This window comes from Filicampus tigris, chromosome 15 (assembly GCF_054856515.1).
Source record: "Filicampus tigris isolate MCC_2025a chromosome 15, RoL_Ftig_1.0, whole genome shotgun sequence".
Taxonomy (NCBI): Eukaryota; Metazoa; Chordata; class Actinopteri; order Syngnathiformes; family Syngnathidae; genus Filicampus; species Filicampus tigris.
In genome coordinates this window covers 1,560,737-1,584,062 of record NC_141231.1, presented here as the reverse complement: position 1 = coordinate 1,584,062, position 23,326 = coordinate 1,560,737, and the positions used below count along the sequence as shown (strand labels likewise).

Genomic DNA, 23,326 nt, shown 5'->3' with positions numbered 1-23,326 from the left:
TATACGAAAAAACAAGTTTTGATTTATATGTGATTATATTCTAATCGTCAATCAAAACAATATGGAATAATATCTTGCGTTAGCTGCTGGATTAAGGAGATGGTGTTGCCCTCAGACCATGCAGCACCATTTTTGATGAGAGAATTTAAAAAAATACAAAAGTTGAAACTGTAGGTGTCATGTAAACATTGTTTTTAAACCCTGTAATGATAGGTTTGCTATATTTTGTTTTGTTTGTAATTCTGGGCATAGTGGCGCCTGGCCGCACATTATCCTTCTTCTCAGAGAAGGAGAGAGTCTCAGTGGTTAAGAAACTTGTGACGTCACATCAAGTGTTTTGGGTGCAGGAAAGGTTCTCGGTATACTCCAGAGACGCTTACTTTTCGCACCCGAGGGAGTAGTTTGAAGTCATATCTTTAATCACCCCATTTTTTTTTTATCTTCAGCTGCTTCAGAGAAACACCAATAGGATTTGTTATTCTTTCATAGAGGACACAACCATCGGCATTAAAAGGCGGACTCATGAGGGAGGACAGCATTGATATTCTTTCATAGAGAAGGTAATTTTATTTCTTTATATCTGAATTTGTTTAGAATCTCATTCCCAAATGTCACACAGCCACTCAAGTTTGTAATTGGTTCATTCTTTCGGTTTGTTGTGATTCTTCCATACAACATACAGAAATTGTCTTACGGAGAAATTAAAACATCTATGTGATAGGGCATTTTACGAGACTGTAGTATATTATTAAGATACTTACTTAAGATATACAGCTGTAATGTAATTTGCGCACCACGCTTGTCCTATCCTTACAACGCACGGTACTTTTTGCTTATTCTTAAGTGGAGTCTTACTTGCTTTTTTCACAAACATTAAACAGCTACTGTATTATGAACTACATGTATCTCCTCCCGTTCGATTTTAGTTGGTCAGAACAGGTGTCAGAAAAACAAATTACTGTACACAATTAACCAGACCAGTCTGTTTTTATTCTTACTCGAAATTACGTGTGTTAGGAAAGAATATGCTTTGACCAGCCTATATATTCCCTCGCTCTTGCGTAAAAGCTTAACGAATGAATAGTCTGCTAAATTCGTAAAGACTGAATTGTGGTAATCATTGTGGATTGGTTTTGTTCACACCGCTGTGTAAAAGGCTTTGAATTGGTCGGCATGGCCAAACGTGTTGCATAATCATCAGAACTAGAGTGGTCCCCTGCCCCAGGTGGGATGCTGAAATATGTCCTTGTTACCCCAGTGTGGTGCTTATGTTCTAATTCTAACCTGCTTTGGGTGAATTTTTCACTGCCCCAAATTTTAATGTGCAGGCCCTCAGTATTTATGACACATTATTTGAACTTAAAGTGGTTGGGTTTGTGCATTGAGTGAAAGACAGGATGAGACAGGAGAGTTTCACTATAGAAACAAAAACTGTTTGCAGGACCATTTATACATTTTTCCATTAATTTAATGTATCTGGAAAGCCTACTGTATACAGTATGTAAGTTACCATAAGCAGGGAATGTTGTTGTTTGTCACCATTTGTATGGATGAGGAGCTAAATGCGGGGAAGCAAGAAGTGCTCCAAAAAGCGATTTGATCTCCAAATAACAAAAAAGCAAACAAGGTACAGGTACTTGGAATCATCATGTGCTGATTTTCAATATAAAAGCTGCTTGGAAGACATTGTGAGCTTCGTGTACAAATTGTAACAAGATGAGAGGGGAAAAATGATTCAGGAATTGATTCATCACAGTGAGCTGTTACTACACTCTCAAAGCAGTTGGGTAGAAAATAACACAATTGTGGGTCAAAAATGGACCGATCAATTTGACCCGCTTTTTTGCATTGTTTTGTACAAAACAACCCATTTTTGGGGTGTTTTTGTACAAAACCACCCAGTTTTTGGGTTGTTTTCTGCAAAAACAACCACGAAAGTTGGATCAAATTGACCCAAGTTGTGGATCAGTCCATTTTTTACCCACAATTGTGTTACTTTTAACCCAACTTTGTAGTGTATTTTTAACTTTAACTTTGTAGTTGCAGAAGTTATGAGTGGCTTGAAAACATACTTTACATTGTAGGTGCAATGATTAATGAACTAATAATCGATAATCAAATTGATCGATAATTGTTTTTGATAATCAATGAATTGTTTGGATATCTTTTTAAACTAAAAATTATCCATATATTCACAACTTCAGTTTCTCAACACTAAATGTTATGATTTCTGTCATCCTCCACGAAAGAGGACTGATTATCTTTGTATTGTATTAAAATAAAACATTTGCTTTTACTTTGGAAAACAATGATCAACATTTTTGTCTATTTTCTGACATGTTATAGACCAAACTAGTAACTGAATCATGATTAATTTATATCAATTTGAAAATAATGCCATGTTTTTGAATAAAGACATGTAAAAAAAACATGTTTAAAAAAAAATCAGATCATCGATTAATCAACACAATAATTGACGAATTCAATCGATTATTAAAATAACTGTTGGTTGCAGCCGTATTGTAGATCCATGTTGCTGCTAAATCTGCCTAATATCGTTTTTTCATTTTTCATTGCACAGTGACGTTATACATTGAGGGCATGTGGTAATTATGTAGCAAAAATCTAAACTGATGAACTCTTTTGTTTTTTAATAAAATTTTAGAGGATCTATGAAATGAGGTGGAAAGAAATTCGAATCATTTAAATTTAATCAATAGCTACGTTTACATGGACACATTTATTTGGATTAAAAACCTGATCCAAATAAAAATGCCTCATTTACACATCCCATTCGGAATATTCTGACCCGAACAAGCCGATTCTGATCAAGACTTTATTCTGAACGAGAGGGGTGGTTTATGTAGATTGATAATCCGATCGGCGCACATGAAAACTCTTTTTCCAAAATTTCTGAACAACCGTCTTTACCATGCATGTCTGTGACTTAGGGCTGGGCGATATGACTGAAAAGTATACCAGGATATAATTGTTTCATATTGATCGATATCAACATATTCTGATTTTTTTTCTCTTTTTTTTAACTATTGAAAATAATGACCCGGAGAAAAATAAATTTATGTTATTTTATTTTAACTTATTACTAAACCTTTAAATAGAGGTCGACGTGACTATGAAAGAGTGAAATAAACTGGTGAATATAAAGATTAAATAAACTCAGTTTTAACCATAATGTGCTTCATAGGGCTTGGCGATATGTCTGAAAACGGTCACAATCTAAGTATTTCATATCAGTCAATATTTATAATAATTGATTTCGTTTTAAACCTATTTTCTAAAAAAAATAACAGTTAACTGTTTTTGTATACATCGTTATGTAGCTCAATGTGCATTTCCTCCTCCCGCAGTGCATTGTAAATGCTTATTTGCATTAGGTGCTACCCCAAAGCAGTATTGTTGAGACGCATAAATTAGCCTTCATTCAATAGTTCATACAATGTAAGTGAACTAATGCTCTCTTGCAGTGCATACATTATTGTTGACCATCCGTCTTAGGACTATTTTATCTTTTTAGCGGACTCATTATTGCCACAGTCCATTCATATTTTACTTGCTTGATTTTAACTTGAGTGCGATGCAGAGTGTCGGATATGGCTAACTGGCGCTAACATGTCAAAGACAAGGGAACGCAGTTACGCCACTCGCTTGCTCAACGCGAGTATGCCGCACGGCCACCGGGCCCGCACGCATGCTCCATTGGGTTAGCTGCTTCTTCTTTGTTGGTTTAGCGGCTTCTTTGTTGGTTTAACTTCTTCTCCGCGTTTGGAGGCGGATGCGAACTGCTTACATCACGCACCATGCCGCGATCAGGTTTGTTTTCCAATTTTTCTCTCTCAAACGTTTTATCAAAGCATTTTCTATTGATTGATCACTTGTCAATCGCGATACATATTGATATTGAATCATCGGTCCTGCCCTACTGTGACGTCAGAATACACTTTTCTGTTATTCCCAGAAGCTAGTAGAAGCAGAGCGAGCGAAAGACATGGCGGGTGCAAGACTGAACTGGTACATTTGCAGCTCTATTACGGAGTGTCAACTCAACGTAACAGCGGAAACGGGAAAAATACACGAAATAACGCCAGCGTTTTGTTGTCACGGAGGTCGTTACAGCTTCTTCTTCTTCGACTACTATTTTCGTTGCATTTGGTCAATCTACACGTCAAAATAATTTGTTCCGATCGAAAGTGTAATTTTAGACTTACTTGATTTTAGTCATGGGCTTCAGCATGCCCGCGACACTCGTGAGATAAGGGGTTTGGATAATGGATGGATGGAAGACTTTAGTCCCCCATCATTTCCTAAATAGCATTTCCAAATGGACCACCTGTTCCTCCTCTGAGTTGTGAGGGTTCCACTGGAGAAAGACTAAACAGACAGTGCTGAAACGCCTTTAATGAGTTGAACAAGTTGCACCTGCCAAAATCACACACGTCCAATAACTGGTACACAGTTTGACCCTCTTTATAAGTTTGCATTTATTGATGATACGTTTGGAGCTCGCAAAGCTATTGTGCAATAGGTTGTGAATGTAAGGTAGTGCAAAAATCGTAATAGTTCTGGAATGTAAGTTAAAACGTATCACGTAGTGAAAAACATTCTGAAAATTTGTAGTCGACTGAAATTCAAGATTTGAAATCTTTTTTTAAAATTATTTTTTAACTGTTGCTTAGAGAGCTAAATTGTACAGCCAAGATAGGATCAGACACATTTTCATGGACGAGGTTTCTGTGTACAAGTGAAGTTCTTCATAAATTCCTTTTCATATCAGTCTGATCTGTTGTAACTGTAACCTCTAGTCGAGTGAAATGATCCACCATCACAAGGTTGTGTTTTCCCGGCGAAAGTGAAAGTCATGTTGGGCTGCATGAGACAACTGGCTGCTAGTGGAGGATGGAAGACTAAACACAGCGCAGTCAATCAAACTAGACAGGACGGACACATGCACACAATACACACATGCACATACTACACGATACACAAACGCACACGCTCGCACACACACACACACACACACACACACACACACACACACAGACAGCTGTGGGTAATGAGTCACTCAGTCAGTGGTAGCAGATGCGTTTGAGTAAACATTTAAAATATAGTTATACATGTTATGCTATACTATACTTTCCCATTGAATACACAGCCAAAACAGATTATGTACTCATAGTTAATAATTATTAATTAATTTTCGATACAGTATTTTTTCAGAGCTATACAGTAAATCCCAAGGACCTGATCTAATCATATTCGGATAAGTGTTATAGAAAATGGATGGGTGGACTTTAAAACTGCTGTCCTTTAACATTTTAGGGGATTAAAGTTAAAGCGAAAGTCAACCCCCAAAAAATATTTGCAATAATATGTTCTATGAGCCTTCAGTAGTCTAAACATGGCATTCTGATTAATATTGCGTTTGTGGATTATGAGTTAAGCAGCAAAATCCACCCATTTTTGTCCATCTCAGGGGTGGCCATTTTGCCACTCTCTGTCGACTGAAAATGACCTCACAGTTGCTCAGAGCTCAGGTAACGACCAATCACGGCAGACCTGTTTTCTGAAGCTGAGCCATGATTGGTCATTACCTGAACTCTGAGCAGCTGTGATGTAATTTTCAGTCGACAGAAAGTGACAAAATGGCCGCCCCCTGAGATGGCTAAAAAAAAAGGGTACATTTAGCCACTTAACTCATATTCCCTAAAACAATATTAATCAGAAGCCCGTGTTTTGACTTGTGGATGCGCATAGAACATATTATTGGAAGAATAAAAAAATTCTGGGCCGACTGATTTTCACACCACACATAGCAAAGCACATTGCGCTTTCAACGACCTCATTCATTGTGTATGTGCTGCCGCGTGGGACAGACTTGAGCACCGCGGCACAGTTTGAAAATTGTTCAGTTTGGACGCAGCGCCACTGTGATGTCAGTGAAGAGATGGTGACAGAGTGATTTCAGAGTTATAACAGCAAAATATGCTGGAGGTGTTGCAGGCTAACGTGAAAAAAATCATGGAGACACTTGAAGAATCCTGAAGAACACCTTGAAGCGGTCACCAGGCTGGATGCTCACAGCGAGCCTGAACTTCCCAAGATCCTGCCATGCCTTTCTAATGAGGCATAATGGACCCATTCCCTTTTTCTTGCTGCTGCTTTTCGTTTTCACCTCAATAAAAGTAAAGCCAGGGCTTCTTACTGTATCGGTGACCAATTAATATTGACAAGCTGTTGCCTAAAGTAGGTTAAAGTTTCTTTTTTTCGACAATAATCTTTTTACGTAATTTAGCAAAGAGAAAAACTCTCTTACTGTGAAACTTAAACCTACTTCCTGAATAAGAAGACAAGATGAACATCGTTACATTAAGCTGTTGCCTACTTCAAGATTAAACAAACGGGAAAAGTCACTGGGCTTTTCCCGTTCGGTCACTTAACTACCAGCGTCAAATATGGCAAGCTTGCCAGGCCGCCATCCTTCCTGTGGCCTCCCCCCTCGGTGAATGCTGGGCAAAAGAAGTGCAGTGTTAAAGTCCCATTACACAGTAAGATCATCAGCCTTGCTCAAACTTTTTTTCCCTGAAGGCCAAGCCTCAGCTGTTGTTTTGCCTGGCACGACCATTGAGCCAGAATAGGAAAGTAAAAGTATCAATTTTCTCCTACACCAATTCCACAGTAACTTAATTTTGATGTCCTATTCCCACCAAAGATGCAAAAACCGAAAGGGCAAACTTGTTGCGATTAATCACATTTTCATGTAGGATAATGTGCACCGTAGTAGTGTGTGATTGTCTTCCTGATGTCTGTGGTCGGTCACCTTTAAAGGGAAATCAACCCAAAAGTATTCTTGCAATTAGTCCAAACACAGCATTCGTATGTTTGTGGAATATGACTTAAAGTGGAAGTCAACCCAAACATATATTTTTTTCAAGAATATGTTCTATGCAAGCCCACTAGTTGAAACAAAGCATTCTGATAAATATTGCGTTCGTGGAATAAGCGTTAATCCACTCGTTTTTAGCCACCTCAGGGCGGCCATTTTGTCACTTCTGTCGACTGAAAATGACATCACAACGGCTCAGGGCTCAGGTAACTAACCAATCACGGCTGAGCTGTTTTCTGAAGCTGAGCTGTGATTGGGGATTGCGTCAATCTTAGCTATGACTACTACATTGTTAGCAGTGTTGTTCCGATGCCATTTTTTGGCCCCGATACAGATTCCAATAACCAGCTGTGCGGTATCGGCATCGGCCGATATCGGCCGATACCGCACTGAGGAAAAAAAAAAGACATATATATGACCATTTTTTTCTTGTAATTCTAAAGAACTGCATACTCACTTGGATGTAAAACCATTGCTATCATGGCTTGGTCAGACTTAAAAACTTTTGTGAAACAGGAAAAAATAATAGATAATATACACGAGGTATCTTTGAGAGAGATTGTGTCAGATTAATTACAAAAGCTATAGGACATTATTATAAAAGTTTGTTTTGAGTATTAGTGACCCATCGCAACAACTTCCGCTCCCAAATTCATTTTCAAAACCAAAAACAAGCAATAGAAAAATCCAACAAGTTTAACTCCAAAATCCAAAATTGAACAGGGTTTGTTGTTGCGGTCCATTCCCCTTGCTCATGCTCACTGCCGCTGGCGCCGCCGTCGCTGGCGCCGCCGTCGCTGGCGCCGCCGTCGCTGGCGCCGCCGTCGCTGGCGCCGACGTCGCTGGCGCCGCCGTCGCTGGCGCCGCCGCCACCACCGCCACAAGCTCTTGGTGCTTGTTCACATGTTTCGTCCTCAAATGTTTTATCAGGTTTGATGTATGGCCACTTTAGTTCCACCTCTTGCAACTTTCGCACTGCTAATTTTGCACTTAGCTGTTGTACTCGCTGGAGTTTCTATGTTGAAGTACAGTAGTTCCATATCGCCGCCGACACTATTTCTCCTCAACATGAAAAAGCAGCCCCGCCATTGGTTAAGAGCATCCGCTCTGAGCCAATAGCGACGGCTAATACTGAACAGTCACCACACACCAGTGTCGTGAAGGAGCAAGATACAAGGCGCTGCGTTCAATGTAAATTGAGCAGGGTTAGTTGTTGCAATCAATTCCCCTTGTTCATGCATGTTCAAACTCTTGGTGCTTGTTCACATGTTCCGTTCTCAAATGTTGCATCAGGTTTAACGTATTGAACCTGGCCACTTTGGTTCCGCCCCTTGCAACATTCACTCTTGCCGGAGTTTCTATGTTGAAGTAGTTAAATATCGCCGACATTATATCTACTGTAAGACACACACAGACACACACACACACACACACATGAAAAAGCAGCAGGGAGCAAGATACAAAGCGCTGCATTCAACGTTCTTTACTAGTACAGCATCGGGAATTGGCATCGGCACATTATTTGTAAGTACTCGCAGATACCGATACCAGTGGTTTAATGTGGTTACCAGTATCGGTATCGGAACAACACTAATTGTTAGCATCACTTATTTATGATGGAGTGAGTGTATTTTTGGAGTGTACGATTAAAAAATTAAACAAAAGTGATAAACTCCGCTGTTGGGTAGAAATTTCACTGGAATGTCGCTTTGAAACTAAATTGTCATTCTTAACCGAGTAGAATCAAATTGGAGTAGGGACTTTAGTGCTTTGATTTTGATTATTTAATTACAGCAAAAAATACCCATTGAATTGAGTGATTTTCTTTTTTAACTGCCTGATAGGGAAGAGCATGGTTGTGCACTTTGCTCATCACCAAAGCACTTGACACCCAAAGTGCTACCATAATGCAAGACATTATGTAGTAAGCACAGACAGCAGAGATGACATTGTCAACACTTTTAGTACCAGAAAAGGTAGTTAGTCTCTATCACCTGGGAACTAGCTGAAAGAGGAGAAGAAAGAGACATAGCTGTAGCTGTATCGTGAGCTCAATGAGTTTGTTCTTAAATCACACTAAAACCTTTAGCAAACTGTTCTACAACATTTCCTCAGTACACTTGGAGAATAAAAGGGATTTGGAAGGTTTTTTTGGGGAAAATTATTATTATCACAACCATTTTAGAAGGTAAAAATGCAGGGCCTTGTCCGATAGCCAATGTGGCTCCTTTTGCGACCCAGATCTGATTTTTTTGCCCGTATGCGACCTGTATCTAATTTTCTTATGACAGTCTGAGCATCTCAATTCTGAATTTTTCAAATGCGACCTGGGCCACTTTCATATGTGGTCACAGATCGGATAAGTGTCTATGATATTTTATATCCAACATTGACGTCATCCGGAGCCCAAAATGCGCAGATTCGTTTTTGACTTTTTTCAAATTTAAATTTCAAGATTCTTAAAGCGGAAACCAACTCAAACATATTTTTTCAAGGATATGTTGTATGCAGGCCTACTAGTTGAAACACTGCATTCTGATTAATATTGCAGTTGTGTAATATGAGTTACGCAGCAAAATCCACCCTTTTTTAGCCATCTCTGGGGGCGGCCATTTTGTCAAAATAACATCAGAGTTGCGCAGGGCTCATGTAACAACCAGTTTTCTGAAGCTGAGCCGTGATATTCAACAAATATTCCACAAACACAATATTCACCAGAATGCCTTGTTTCAACTAGTGAGCCTGCATTGAACATATTCTTGAAAAAAATATGTTTGGGTTAACTTCCCCTTTAAACATGTCTTTTGGTCCATTTGAAACATGAAACTGGCAATTAAATGTTCACTGAACTTTTAGATTTAAAAACAGGGAAATAAGTAACCGTATTCATTAGTGCAAATTACATTTCAAACATGAATAACAACTGGCAATTAAATGTTCTCTGTACTTTTTAATTCAATAAGAGGGGAATATGTAAAAATATATGTTTTTATTATTATTCACCAGGGCAGGGTTAATTTGAAAACAAACACATTTTAGATTTAAAAACAGGGGAATAAGTAACAGTCTCCTTGCAAATGAGGCAGACACAGTTGTTGCGTATTTCATTGAAAAAATATTCCAATTTCCACCTTTCCTTAAATTGTTAGGCCTCGCTGTCAACTTTCCTTTTTTATTCAATGTTGGGCGGCATTTTAAAAACTGTCCGGAAAGGGTCACACAGGGTTATGGAGTTGGACAGAGTGCTGCTGCCCTCTTATGTGTAAATGCGAAATTGCATTTTGAGCAGGGATGCTCAATACGTCGATCGCAATCTACCAGCCGATCGCAACCTACCAGCCGATCGCAAAGGTAGTATTGGTAGATCGTATGACATTTGTAATGGCTGCCATCAGTATTTTAAAATACGATGCCTTTACTTTGAAAATGTCATACCAGAAGTTGCGTCTTACAAAATCTTCGGATGCGTTACGTAGAGACAGAGAAGCGCTTGTAGTGGCATTCACCATGCGTATTACTTACTTTTTCCTCGTTGTTTTGCCAAAGCCGAGTGAATATACAAAGTTAATATAACAAATTTGTTGAAGCATCACATTTTTGACAGCAAGGATTATCTCTGGGCGAAGACTGCCTTTGGTTGAAAGCAGGCCAAAGTGGTCAACACTATTTTGCATTGTCTATCGTGATTAGCTTTGACGCTAAGCAAAGCTATCTTTGTCATAAATACATGTTGTTTTATGTTGTATGTCTGAACTTTTAGTTCTACAGCGTGTTGGCATTTTACGGCGTTTTGCTGAGTAATAAACATCTGTAAAAGGAACTGGAGTCTCGCATCCAATCAATGGGTGGCATAACATTAAAAAAAATAGATGTTTATAGTTAATCATGTTGTGTGGTGCAACATTGGTTCATGCGGTTATGCAAGGTACATCAACATACATTATAAATAGAGGATCCTCAATATATTCTAAAATAAATACCCACTACAAATATGCAAAACATACTCTACCTGGAAGGTAGATCATTTTGACTTGGTCATTTTATAAGTAGCTCGCATGCTGAAAAAGTGTGAGCACCCCTGATTTAGAGTGTATTTCAAATTCTTGTCAACGGGGCTACGGGCCAGACGTTATTAATTTTATAACAGAGATTGTGGGCCGGATAAAATTTGACCGCATGCCGTATTTGGCCCTCGGGCCGGACTTTGGACATGTCTGGCCTAAGGTCTAGTCTACTTTGAGTCACCAAATTGGCATCAAGATGCGCACGTTTTTACACTGAGCGCACATTTGCACGAACGAAAACAGAGGTCTTAGTTCGTACCAGTCCATTGCAACGGAGACGGAGAAGCGTCGGTATCATACTACTTGGAAAGCTGTATCAACGTAGTACAGATCTGCATAGTCAGCTCTTTTGGGGTATCTGGAGCCTTTCACACGCACAGCACGGCCCTTGTTTGTTCAGTAATGCAGTTGTCTTGGGGTGGTTGGTGCGGGGGGCGGGGATTCCAGCATCGGTGGCTGCAGCTGTGCCGCTTCAGCCTAGTGAAACAAGAGAAGATGGGTTCTGCTGCCCTAAAAAATGCATGTAAAAGTACAGTACAAACAACCTTCCCCACTTTATTTCCTATAAAATCTTTCAAATTGCTAATCACCACTTTACTGCATCATGAACTAATATTTAGGAAACATATAACATGTGCATTTACCCTGGAAAAAATACATCCCACTGGAAATAAGTGATTAAATGTGAGAAAAGAGCAACTTGGGTGAGACCTGACTTGACCTCTTGACTTTACCTTGGTCATGATGTATATACTCTTTTTGATCCAATAAGCCAAATGGTTCGCTCTGAAAAACGTTGGTTGAAAATTTGATGAAGTCAACCAAGTTATTGTAAGAAGTGCCAATGTTAAATGGCACAAGGAAACGAGGCTGCCGTCTTTGAAAGAGAAATATTGCAATTTTCTGACCTCAGTCTTTATCTGGCTGTTTTCGCTGGTCTAACCAAAGTGGTTTTACGCATCCTGACCAGAATTTGATCAACACATACATAGTAGCTGCTAGTCAGCCTTTTCTTTTATATAAAATAAGTACTGCACAGCACTTGGGTCACCAATTGGCACCTATGTACATAAGACAAGCACTAACTCCATTCTATCTATCTTACTGGCACAGCAGGCACATTTCATTTTCTCATAACATCAAACAACAAAAATAAAGAGACTTGACAGCGCTGCTGATATAAAGTGGATATAAAAAGTCTACACACCGCTGGTCAAATGCCTGCTTTTTGTGCTATAAAAAAATTGATTAAAAAAAAAAAATCATTTCAAAACTTTTTTTGCCATTAATGTGACCTATAATATTTACAACTCAATAGATTGTTTAAAAGCTTTTTGAGAGTGGAAGTAAAAATAAACAATTGAAATAATGTGGTTGCAGAAGTGTGCACACCCTCTTATAACAAAACTTATAACTTTGTTCAGAATTTACCAATCACATTCAATACACCACACACCAATAATCTTTGCAAGTTACAATAAAACTGGCCACAAATTTGGGCTGGTAGAGTGTACTCAGTTGCCATTTGACCTTATCTAACCCGACCTTCCTGGTATTGGACCTTCAAACTTTGCTTCATTCATTTGAGATTCATCTCTCATATGGCAGAAATATTGCTTTTAGACAAAAGTGTCATTAACTGGTACATCCGTTGATCATACTAATCCTCTCAAAAGCTTTGAACAAAATTTTAGCTACACTGGCGATTTTGTGACACCAAGTCTTTCTGAAGCTCTACCACTCATTGTGGTAACATAAAAACACCACTGCTGCATCACTGGTTCCAATAGCCAACTTACAAGTACAACTTGTGTTGAAATTTTTGATTGTGTGACCCAGTTTTGATTAATTAAAACATTTACGATAGTTGAGCAAAACCTTTTTTCTGTGTATGGTTTTCCAAGTGCGCATGCATATTGTGCTTTATGAATGCTGCACGTTTCAGTGCTACAGGCAGGGCCGCCTTTACCATTGCATTTTTGACAATGGTAGACGGGACGCAAAAGAAGGGGCCGTCATTCTGCAGGATGCCAAAAGAAGAGCCAATTACGTCGTAGTGCCGGCGTTCGGTCCTCCGGCCCGCAGGTCACTCTAGCTCTCCAGCGCCGGGGTTGCGCAAGCGAGCGCCCATCCTACAGCGAGGCCGAGATCAGGGGTGGGCCTGGGTGTGCACAGCAGGCCCGCCCAGATTGACAGACTGCCCACCCAATGAAATTCCTGAAAAAAATATATAGTTTAAAATTTTTTGTAAATTATTATTATATTATTTTTTAATTTGTGTTTTGTTGTGTTTTTTATTTTTTTAATATTAAGAATGGCATCATTGCGGTTGTCAAAGGAGGATCTGAACTTCATATTATTCAGTTTGTCATTTTATTTGAATATACGATGTGTCGGGACCGGAGGATTGTGCTCAGTGAGAGAAATATTCAGGCCTACCCTGATTTTTCCAGGCCCACCCATTAGCTACGTTCTGGCTCCGCCCCTGGCCGAGATGCCCCGGATTGGCATCCACGGGCATTCCGGAGAGCGCCCTCCGAGTGAGGCCGGCCAGCCCAGCCAGCATCTGCTCCGCTCTGCACCGCACCGGTAGCAGCCACCTTGGCGGAAGCCGTGGGCGAGCGTGTGCCTAGCCTGTCGGGCCAGCCACCGCCACAGCCGCCCATCCGCCAGCCCAGCCCTGGCTCCGAAGCAGCCTGATTGATCCAACTAGTATGCCTGTCTAAAATTCTGTAATTCTAAGTCCACACGGCCCATAGCCCAAACTTTGTAACCTGCCGAGACAATTTCACCAGGCCTCAACAGTTGCATCTGCCGTCGTTGAAAAAGCACTCCTGGTGCATGTGTGATATTCCAACCCATCCACTTTTTATCAAAGTGAGATGTGTGTTCACTTGGACAGAATATGGACAGATAAAGTGCAGCCCGCTACCGTCCTGTCAGCTTGGCTGCGTAAACAAATACGTGCGGGGACCAGTCGCGTGATGTCCGGAGCTCTGTCACGGGAACTTCCTCTACATGGGGATTGGCTGAAAATTGTCATAGTATATGGTACGGGTATGTGATTGGTTCACGGATGCCATGATGACATGATTGACAGACAAATAAACAAATGACAGAATAATGTGGAATTGAATGCCTTCCGATAGGCCCCCTAGAGCGGGCTTTGTGAACTGCAGCAGCAAGTGACCCTCTCTACGGCCGCGGCGTTGCACAGAATCACAAGAATGTAAAGTGATTGACAGAAAAATAAGCTTTATTTATTTATTTATTTTTGTAAATTCTTATAGGCGCCCGACTTCCATAGGCCGTGGGCTCAGCCCAGGTAAGCCCGTTGGTAAGTGCGGCCCTGGCTGCAGGTGTAGTGAAATTAATTAATTAATTTAGACATTTTTAAAAGAAAAGCAAAGGAATAAAATAAAGATGGCCATGTAATATGCAAAATTAATCAAACATAGTCTATGTATATAACCTAACATTTGTTTTGTATACCAGACCTGTTTCAGACTATAGATTCATGTACCAAGAGTCTAAAAGCAATACTTGATTATGGTATTTGTAGTCAATGCTAATTGCCAATTTGAGCTGACTAGCACTGTATGCTCACACAGACAGCAATTATGTGTCTCATTTCGTAGTTCTATTTGTACTGTACAGATCAATACTCAGCTTTACTTGCTTGGATTTACTTCTCATTTATAAAGAAATGATAGAAACAGCTCACTTCAACAAACTTCTATTTGAATGTCATTATCATCAGTCAACATTAGTACCCTTACTACAAAAAAAGTATGTAGAATATCAGATGCATGACCATTCACACTTCATATATCCACAAGAAACAAATGTGTTTCAATATACAGTAAGACAATTCAACATTAACCTGTGCCTTCTTTGTGTCAAGGTTCAGTCCTGAGTGAGATGGCCATGCCGCTACAATGCCACGGGACAGTCTTGTTTGCTGTGGCATTTTTTTTCCTGCCTTGTATCACTTCCTCCCTGAACCTGGAAGATCCAAACGTCTGCAGCCACTGGGAAAGGTTTGTCAGCTCATTGTGCAAACATTTACGATATCGCTGGTGTTGGGCCAAAACTTTGTACCTCCAAAATGCTCACTTTTCACTAGACCCAAAAAATAGCAAGTTTGTCCAACCTTTTAGTATTGCATCGTGAAAGAGAACAAGCCTTTTACACACTTCAGATTGGTCAGTAATGTGTAAAAATAACCCACGTGTGTGGACTGACCAATAGTATACATTTTTGAAAAAATATGCAATTCACCAAAATGTGACTTATGAGGTTTGGCCAGCGATATGTGGTTACACATTAAATTCTAGTTATTTGAACAATAAATAAATAAATTAGAGCTGTGCACAAGGCATGTGTTGATTACACACTTGGCCAAAGCATTCATTTTTGTTTTCTTTTTTGTTTTGTTTTACCAAATGTATTCACTGCCCTCAATGTACATGCTGGTCTATAAGGATAACAACTAACTATTGGACATTTGTTGCACATCCCACATACACCGGCCAGTACGGAATACACAGAAAACTGATCAAGTTAAGTTCTAATTTCATGTTTTTATATATATATTAGTGTTGCTGTCCCACTCATTTCTTGTGCTGCTTTGGCAGAGGTCTTGTGTGCACTTTTTAGTTGAAAATGCATTTTAAGGCATCACAGGATGTGTTCAATTCAGCTATCACAATTTTTTAGCACAAGCTTCTATATTTACTGTTTAAAGACACTATAGAACATTTTGACCATCAATATTTATTTCGTGGTGTAATACTAATAATAGAAAAATAGTACAGTGGTGCCTTGAGATCCAAGTGACCTGACTTGCAAGTTTTTTTTTAGATTATTTTTTTGCTTTGACTGAGTGCAAACTTGAGACGCAAGCACTGTATGGTGTCAGTAAACTCAGTTGAACTCACTTCATAATAAGCAGCAGTTCTGCAAACAGTAAACAAGTCATCAAAAAAGATTTCAAGCTGTTTATTTACGCACCCAGTTGAAGTTTTCTGTCAAATTAAACATAAAACAAAGAATTAGAAGTTATGTTTTAAAACAATCAAACAACATTGCCTTAAGAATTACCCCACTAGCTTCATTCTTAAATACATAATTGAAAAATGTGAATGACATGCCTGCGGTTACCATAGATATTTGCAATTTACTACTCTTTGAGCAAATGATATTTGAGCACAAATGATGAGGCAACACATGGAGACAGATTACCAGGGTGCACATAAAAATGCTGGTGTGGTTCTCTAATAAGCCCCAGAGGTTATTGTTTGGTGCTCATTTTTTCCCCCGACATTCCGACCTCATAGACTTACAATCTTTTTGCACCACAGACTGGTTCAAACGTAAATATTCATTTTTTGACTGGCCATCGTAGCCTCTGTGCAATGAGACTAAGAGGCCCACAAAGCTCAGCCACCATCGCCACTTGCACCTCGGTTTATATTTTCAGCGCACAAGCACACCTGCGCACCACTCAAGTTTACCCCTGAATATAACACTCACAGCATACAGTATATTCTTTAACCTTTACGAAAAATGACTAATACTACAGTAACGAGTACCTTGAAGTAGTGCTGGAAAAAGTCTATTCTTCTTTGTTTGTGTCTGTATGACTGTATTACACAGTACTGCATCCCGGTGGCCAAGGCGCTTACGCCAGAAGAAGCAACATAATGAAATGCAGCATTAAATCCTGATACACAAACTGTTTAATGCTTTACATTGTATTTATTACTCTATGTTTTTATAAAGAACAACATTATAGAGTGCTATTTCTCCTTACTAAAAAAACACACCAAAATATGTTTTTTTTCTGGGGTGAAATGGATTATTGGTATTTCTATTTATTTCAATGGTGACAAATGATCAGAGATAAGTGTTTTGACTTACAAGCATGGTCACAGAACAAATTTTTACTCAAATCTAAAGGCAGCACTGCATATATAATGAGTGCAACAATAGTTGAATACGTAATACTGCTGCTGGTTATATAGTGCAGTGTTTTTCAAACTCTGTGTGTGTGCCGCGAGATATTGTCAGGTGTGCCGTGGGAAATGATCTAATTTGTGTGCCTGTGCGGTCTATTGCCTGGCAGCATAATCATGTCTTTACTACATTGTAGTACTCTTCCATACCAGCAGGTAGCAGCAGCAGAAGCAGCAGGTAGCTAATTGTGTTTGTTTAGAGACAAGCGAATTATCCAAACAGGCCCATGTTTCACACTGAGTAAGTATCAATATGAAACATTATAAAATACTTTTGATATGATGATAAAAATGCCTATATAAACAATAAAGCACTTATATTGTTAAAATACGTTGTTTTTTATTTTTTTTCACAATTTCAGCTAGTGGTGTGCCGCGGGATTTTTTCAATGAGATAACTGTGCCTTGCCTCAAAAAAGTTTGAAAAACACTGATATAGTGGACCTAGAGCTGCATACCTACAGAATATGGAGCGTCGGGTTCATGAACAGCGGTTGACTTTTATTTTGCACACGGTTTGCACACGGTATAGTGAATATGGATAAAATGAGTGGATCAGGAGGGGTCTTAAAAAGGTTCCTTACACCACACCATGTAATGCAAATGAACAAACATGCATGTACAGTGTTTAACAAAGTGTGTCCTAACAGTGGGGAGGGGTGGGGTAGATGCATATTTAATCCCAAAGAACCACAGAAATTCTTTTGGATAAACTGGGGTGGTAGAATGTCATGCATGAAAGCTTTACACAGACAGGGATTCTGACATTCATTTATGTCTGATCTCTTGTCTCGTTCTCTTCCTGTGGTTTCAGATATTCGGTGACAGTTCAAGAGTCCTATGCCCATCCATTTGACCAGATTTATTACACCAGCTGCACGGACATCCTCAACTGGTTCAAGTGCACCAGACACAGGTGAGGATCACATCAGTGGCAATCATTTTCTTAGATATTTCTTGCTGTTCACATTATTCTTATTATTTTCATTCTTTGCCCTTTCAAAGTTTTCAGATGTTAAGATTCCTATCTCTATTAAAGTCTTGTGTGGGGCACGTCGTAAACCTGCATGGAGTAAGGTTAGACTGGGTGTTGGTATTTCCGCAAACGCGTGTGAGTCGGTGCGTTTAAAAAACGGTGGTTTGCTTCAATGTGGGTGTGAACACAGCCGACTTGATTCATCACCAATCAATGTGGCTCCTCTCATTCCCTTTAAATGTGGCGCATTCACATTAAAAATTTTTTTAAAATATCCGTGAATATGGTAATCCACAGGTGGTGAACCTCAAGTTTGCGGGGGTTGACTGTATTTTCATAGTGTGATCTAATATGATATGATACTTGTATTCTGTGAAGAAAGTTGATTAACCGGTTTGGTTATAATTGGATGACCTCATTTTCTGTCTGTGTTAAGGGTAAGCTACCGGACTGCCTATCGCAGAGGAGAGAAGACTATGTACCGTAGGAAATCCCAGTGCTGTCCAGGCTTCTTGGAAAATGGCGAAATTTGTGTTCGTGAGTATCTTTACACATTTGCAGTTGTACAAAAAGTTTGGCTTGTCTGAATTGATGAAAAACGGGCAGTAAAATCACCACCACCAGAAATGAACCAATGAGCCCATGAAACACAACTTTTTGCATAATTTGACATTATTCAAGCCTGATTCAAAAACATTCGGTATCATTCTAAACAGTGAGACACACCTACTTACAAAAATGATTAGCTATGTATACGTAGACTACCCTCCAAAAGTAAGAAAAGTGAGACCATTTCCTTCATTATTGTTTCACCAAAGCTTCAAGAAAGAAAGGATCTGCTCATGACCGCAAACATACAACTCAGCAATGAAATTCTGTGAAGTTAATAAACTCATTCACTGCCATTGACGTATTTATTTGTCTTTTCACAGTCCAGCCATTCAATCCCAGGAGTACTTTATACTTTTGGGAAATGTTTTCAAACGGAGTAAAAGAGGGTCTGAACATGTCTGGCAGTGAATGAGTTATTCTTGACATTGGTTGAGAATTTTATTGAAAGGAATTTACAACGGCGGCACGGTGGTCGACTGGTTAGCACGTCCGCCTCACAGTTCAGAGGTCGTGGGTTCGATCCTGGCTCCGGCCTCCCTGTGTGGAGTTTGCATGTTCTCCCCGTGCCTGCGTGGGTTTTCTCCGGGTACTCCGGTTTCCTCCCACATTCCAAAAACATGCATGGTAAGTTGATTGGATACTCTAAATTGCCCCTAGGTGTGATTGTGAGTGCGGATGTTTGTCTCTGTGTGCCCTGCGATTGGCTGGCAACCAGTTCAGGGTGTCCCCCGCCTACTGCCCAAAGACAGCTGGGATAGGCTCCAGCACGCCCCGCGACCCTTGTGAGGAGAAGCGGTACAGATAATGGATGGATGGATGGAATTTACAACGAAATTGATTGGGAGATGATTTGCTGGAATTTTCTTCTCTGAAATACAGGAATCAGACAAGATCAGATCTGGGATTCTTTTCTTACCTCGCGAACACTACATCCGTAGTTGTATGCATGCACTGATGTATACGTGTGTGTGTGTGTGTGTGTGTGTCTGTGTGTCTTACACAAGACACAAAGAGTTGTCTTTCTTCCCTTAATATTGATTGTTATATGACTGCTTATGTGTAATGATATTTAGCTGTTTGTGTGTGATGACCATGCAATTACCGTCTGATCAACATATGGCTAACATATTAGCTAATACAAAGCCATCCATCTAGAGTCACTAATTACTAGCCTGATTCTAATATGGGGCAGATCCTTCAGTTTGACCTTGCAGCAAGATAACAATCCTACAGTAAATACATTGCCAAAACAATAAAGGAGTTCATTAGGGACAAAATGTAGAAGCCTTTTGGAACTGGCCAAGTTAATACCTCATCGACTCTACTAGACTAGACAATCTAGACATAGAGCATGCATTTTAGAGAATTAATCAACTAACTTTATCCACTTCGAAATGAGAGCGGCAGCATTTTTTCTCACAATGTGTCATTTTTCTTATATCATGGGAGAAAGGTGGCAGTAGAGTAACATGGGGTACCAGTACTTAGGTCAAGTCAAATACTTGTGCCCCCAAACCAGTGGATCTGTAGGAGGGGTCCCTTCAACAAGCAACATTGATATTCTCTGATACTTACATCCTACTCTCTCTGTCTCGCTCTCTCTCCAGCTCATTGTGCAGAGAGCTGTGTTCACGGCCGTTGTTTGGCCCCCAACACCTGCCAGTGTGAGCCTGGATGGGGGGGTTCCAATTGCTCCAGCAGTAAGTCCTCCAGCTGTTGCTGTCTGTGAGGTGACAAGTCTTTGTTTGTGAGAGTCTTATGTTCTGTGAAGCCCTAGAAGAGGAAAAACAGATTGGATCTTCTCACTGACTGTTTTACTCATTCCCCACAACATTTTGACACACCATTTGAGTAAAAGCTGTATTTTACACATACTGTATTTCGGAGTTGCCTTCTTTAAAGTCGAAGTCGAAACATTTTTTTTCAAGAATATGTTCTATGCAAGCCCACTATTTGAAACAGGGCATTCTGATAAATAATGCGTTTGCTGAATAAGTGTTAATGCACTAATTTTTAGCCATCTTTGGGGGCGGCCATTTTGTCTTCGGTCGACTGAAAATGACATCACAACTGCTCACAACGACCAATCACGGCTCAGATTCAGAAAACAGGTCAAGAGATGGCTAAAAACGAGTGCACTTTGCTGCTTAACTTATATTCCACAAACACAAAATCAATCAGAGTGCCATGTTTCAACTACTGGGCCTGCTGGGAACATATTCTTGACAAAAATATGTTTGGGTTGACTTCCGCTTTAAGTTGAAGACAATGCATCCGAATCCGACTGAGCGGTGCTTGATTTGAATTGAATACTTTTCTTTTCATGGAAGCTAATATGCTATACAGTATAAGAGTAAAAATAAACGACAATAAATTAATGTTAAATTTAAACCAACACCAAATATGTCTTTGGCAGTCGATCGCCTGATGTGCACCGGGGAGTTACCAACTGTATTATTATTATTTTTTTTTGCAAATGTCCATTTCTGTGGTTTTCAGCCCACAGTGTGGGGGGGTTTTAATGCTCTTGTTATTTTTTGTTTATAGATTGCAGACGATTTGACATCGAATGACACGTTCTTATTTTGGGATGATACAACAAATCACTCTCACAGAAGGCCCTATTTTCGTAGACAGGCGCACGTGCGCTCCGGCATAAAAATGGGCGCATCGTCTTTTTCATGCCCACTCAAGCCTAGTTTACCGTGTTTAGGAATTTGGCAGACCACGCTGTGCCTCGCTGGGCATTCCGGCAGACCCAGGTCGTTTTTTACTATACAGCCACATCGCACCTGACAATTTGCTGACAGACAGTTCATCAGACTTTCGACCAGGTGAAACCAAGTCTAAGTAACGGTGCAGGCAGATTTGATCGAGGCGCAGGCAGACAGATTCTGCGCTCTGCTATGTGTGGTGGATGTCAGCGTATTTCATTCATAAATATGATGTCACCGGGCATCAAACCCTCTGAATTATTGTAGAAATCAATTCATTGAATGCATACTACTACTACTACTACAACTACTTCTACCAATAATAATAATAATAATAATAATAATAATAATAATAATAATAATAATAATAATAATACAATTATTATTATTATTATTATCATTATTATTATTATTATTATTATTATTATTATTATTATTATTATTATTATTATCATTATCCATCCATCCATCCATTATTGATACCACTTGGGGGTCGCGGGGCGTGCTGGAGCCTATCCCAGCTGTCTTCGGGCAGTAGGCGGGGGACACCCCGAATTGGTTGCCAGCCAATCGCAGGGCACACAGAGACAAACATCCACACCCACAATCACACCTAGGAGCAATTTAGAGTGTCCAATCAACCCACCATGCATGTTTTTGGAATTTGGGAGGAAACCGGAGTACCCGGAGAAAACCCACACAGGCAATTATTATTATTATTATAATTATTATTATTATTATTATTATTATTATTAATATTATTATTTTGGACATTAGCTCTACGTATGGCAGTTTTTCACTCAGGCGCTACGAGTCGTGTATACGTCTCTCGAACATGTTATTTCTGGTACAGTACACATTTTTTTTGTAAAGACCTTATTTATGGCATTTAATCGTAATAGGAAGCGCAAACGTGGCTCTTAAACGCGACCAGATGCACGCCATTATCTTCCCCAAGCACAAACAAACTAAGTTTGGATACATTTTAAAACATTTCAAAGAGTGTCAAGTTTTTATTTAATAATTATTTACAATATATTTTTACTCTACTGGGCATTTTTAGGCTATTAAAAAAATAAAATAAAAACAATAGTCTTGAACAGTATTGTGTTTTTTTAGAATACTTGGATATAATGGACAACTGACTCTAACAAATAACGCCTTCCCCCAATTACTACCTTAATCGGGGGTTCACTCTATTTATATAATGCATTAATTTCATTAGCACATTATGCCATTCACATTAGACATTCAATGGCCGTGGTTTGTAGATGTTTGGTTTGCTGCAGACTTCTGCTTTGTAGGACATTATTTATGTGTCTCCATATGAACTTGTGGGCCCTATATGCTGATATACATGCCGAGCCCACAGGGTGTTCCCCTTCTGTCTTCAGTTTCAGTCCGTCATAAAAGAGAGCATTGTTGAGTCTGGTCCTTGGGGCATCTCTTGGCTCCACTAGGCCCGGCCTGTCTGACTACTGTCACAGACACGATGTTAATGTGTAAAAATTGAGAAGCTTAAAATTATTTCTAGCCTTTGGCATATTCTAAAAATAATGTAGAAATGTATAATGCCAGCGCTAGGCTTGTGTCACTAGTATGGAATAAACAAGCGAGTAGGCATGTTCCAAAAGCACTGGTAAAATAAGATCATTGAAGTCAAGAGGAGGTGTGATTGACTACATTGAAGATTTAAGGTCAAAATTCTGGTTTCTGCAACATTCGGAATAACCCGTTTACATGTGTGAGCAGACAGTTACTGTACTTCTGTATACATGGTAATTGTGATCAATTGGAATATCCTCATTTGTACCGCGATGCACGGACAATGTCATGACGCAAATAGACTTCATTTCTGCTTCTTAATTTGGACTGTCAATAAAATACATTATAATCATGTTTTTTGCTACACTAATAAAGTAGTACAAGTAGTTCCTGTAAAAAGACCAAGATTCCTCATGGATAGAACACAAATGAATGTTCCGCTCAATAGAGGTACTGTATTCCGATACGTATGACCAAATATTCGGGTTACAAAAGGA

General features: G+C 39.5%; 1 protein-coding gene across 1 annotated transcript in view; it reads left to right on the top strand.

Moving 5' to 3' along the window:
- The first annotated feature begins 389 nt into the window (after nucleotides 1-389).
- megf10 (multiple EGF-like-domains 10) overlaps nucleotides 390-23,326 on the top strand; it is an 84,198-nt gene continuing 61,261 nt past the window's right edge. The window contains exons 1-5 of the mRNA XM_086053275.1: nucleotides 390-560; nucleotides 14,870-15,005; nucleotides 17,797-17,898; nucleotides 18,395-18,495; nucleotides 20,178-20,270. Coding sequence (XP_085909401.1) covers nucleotides 14,887-15,005; nucleotides 17,797-17,898; nucleotides 18,395-18,495; nucleotides 20,178-20,270 — 415 coding nt within the window. The 5' untranslated portion in view covers nucleotides 390-560; nucleotides 14,870-14,886. The remainder of the gene's footprint in view (nucleotides 561-14,869; nucleotides 15,006-17,796; nucleotides 17,899-18,394; nucleotides 18,496-20,177; nucleotides 20,271-23,326) is intronic.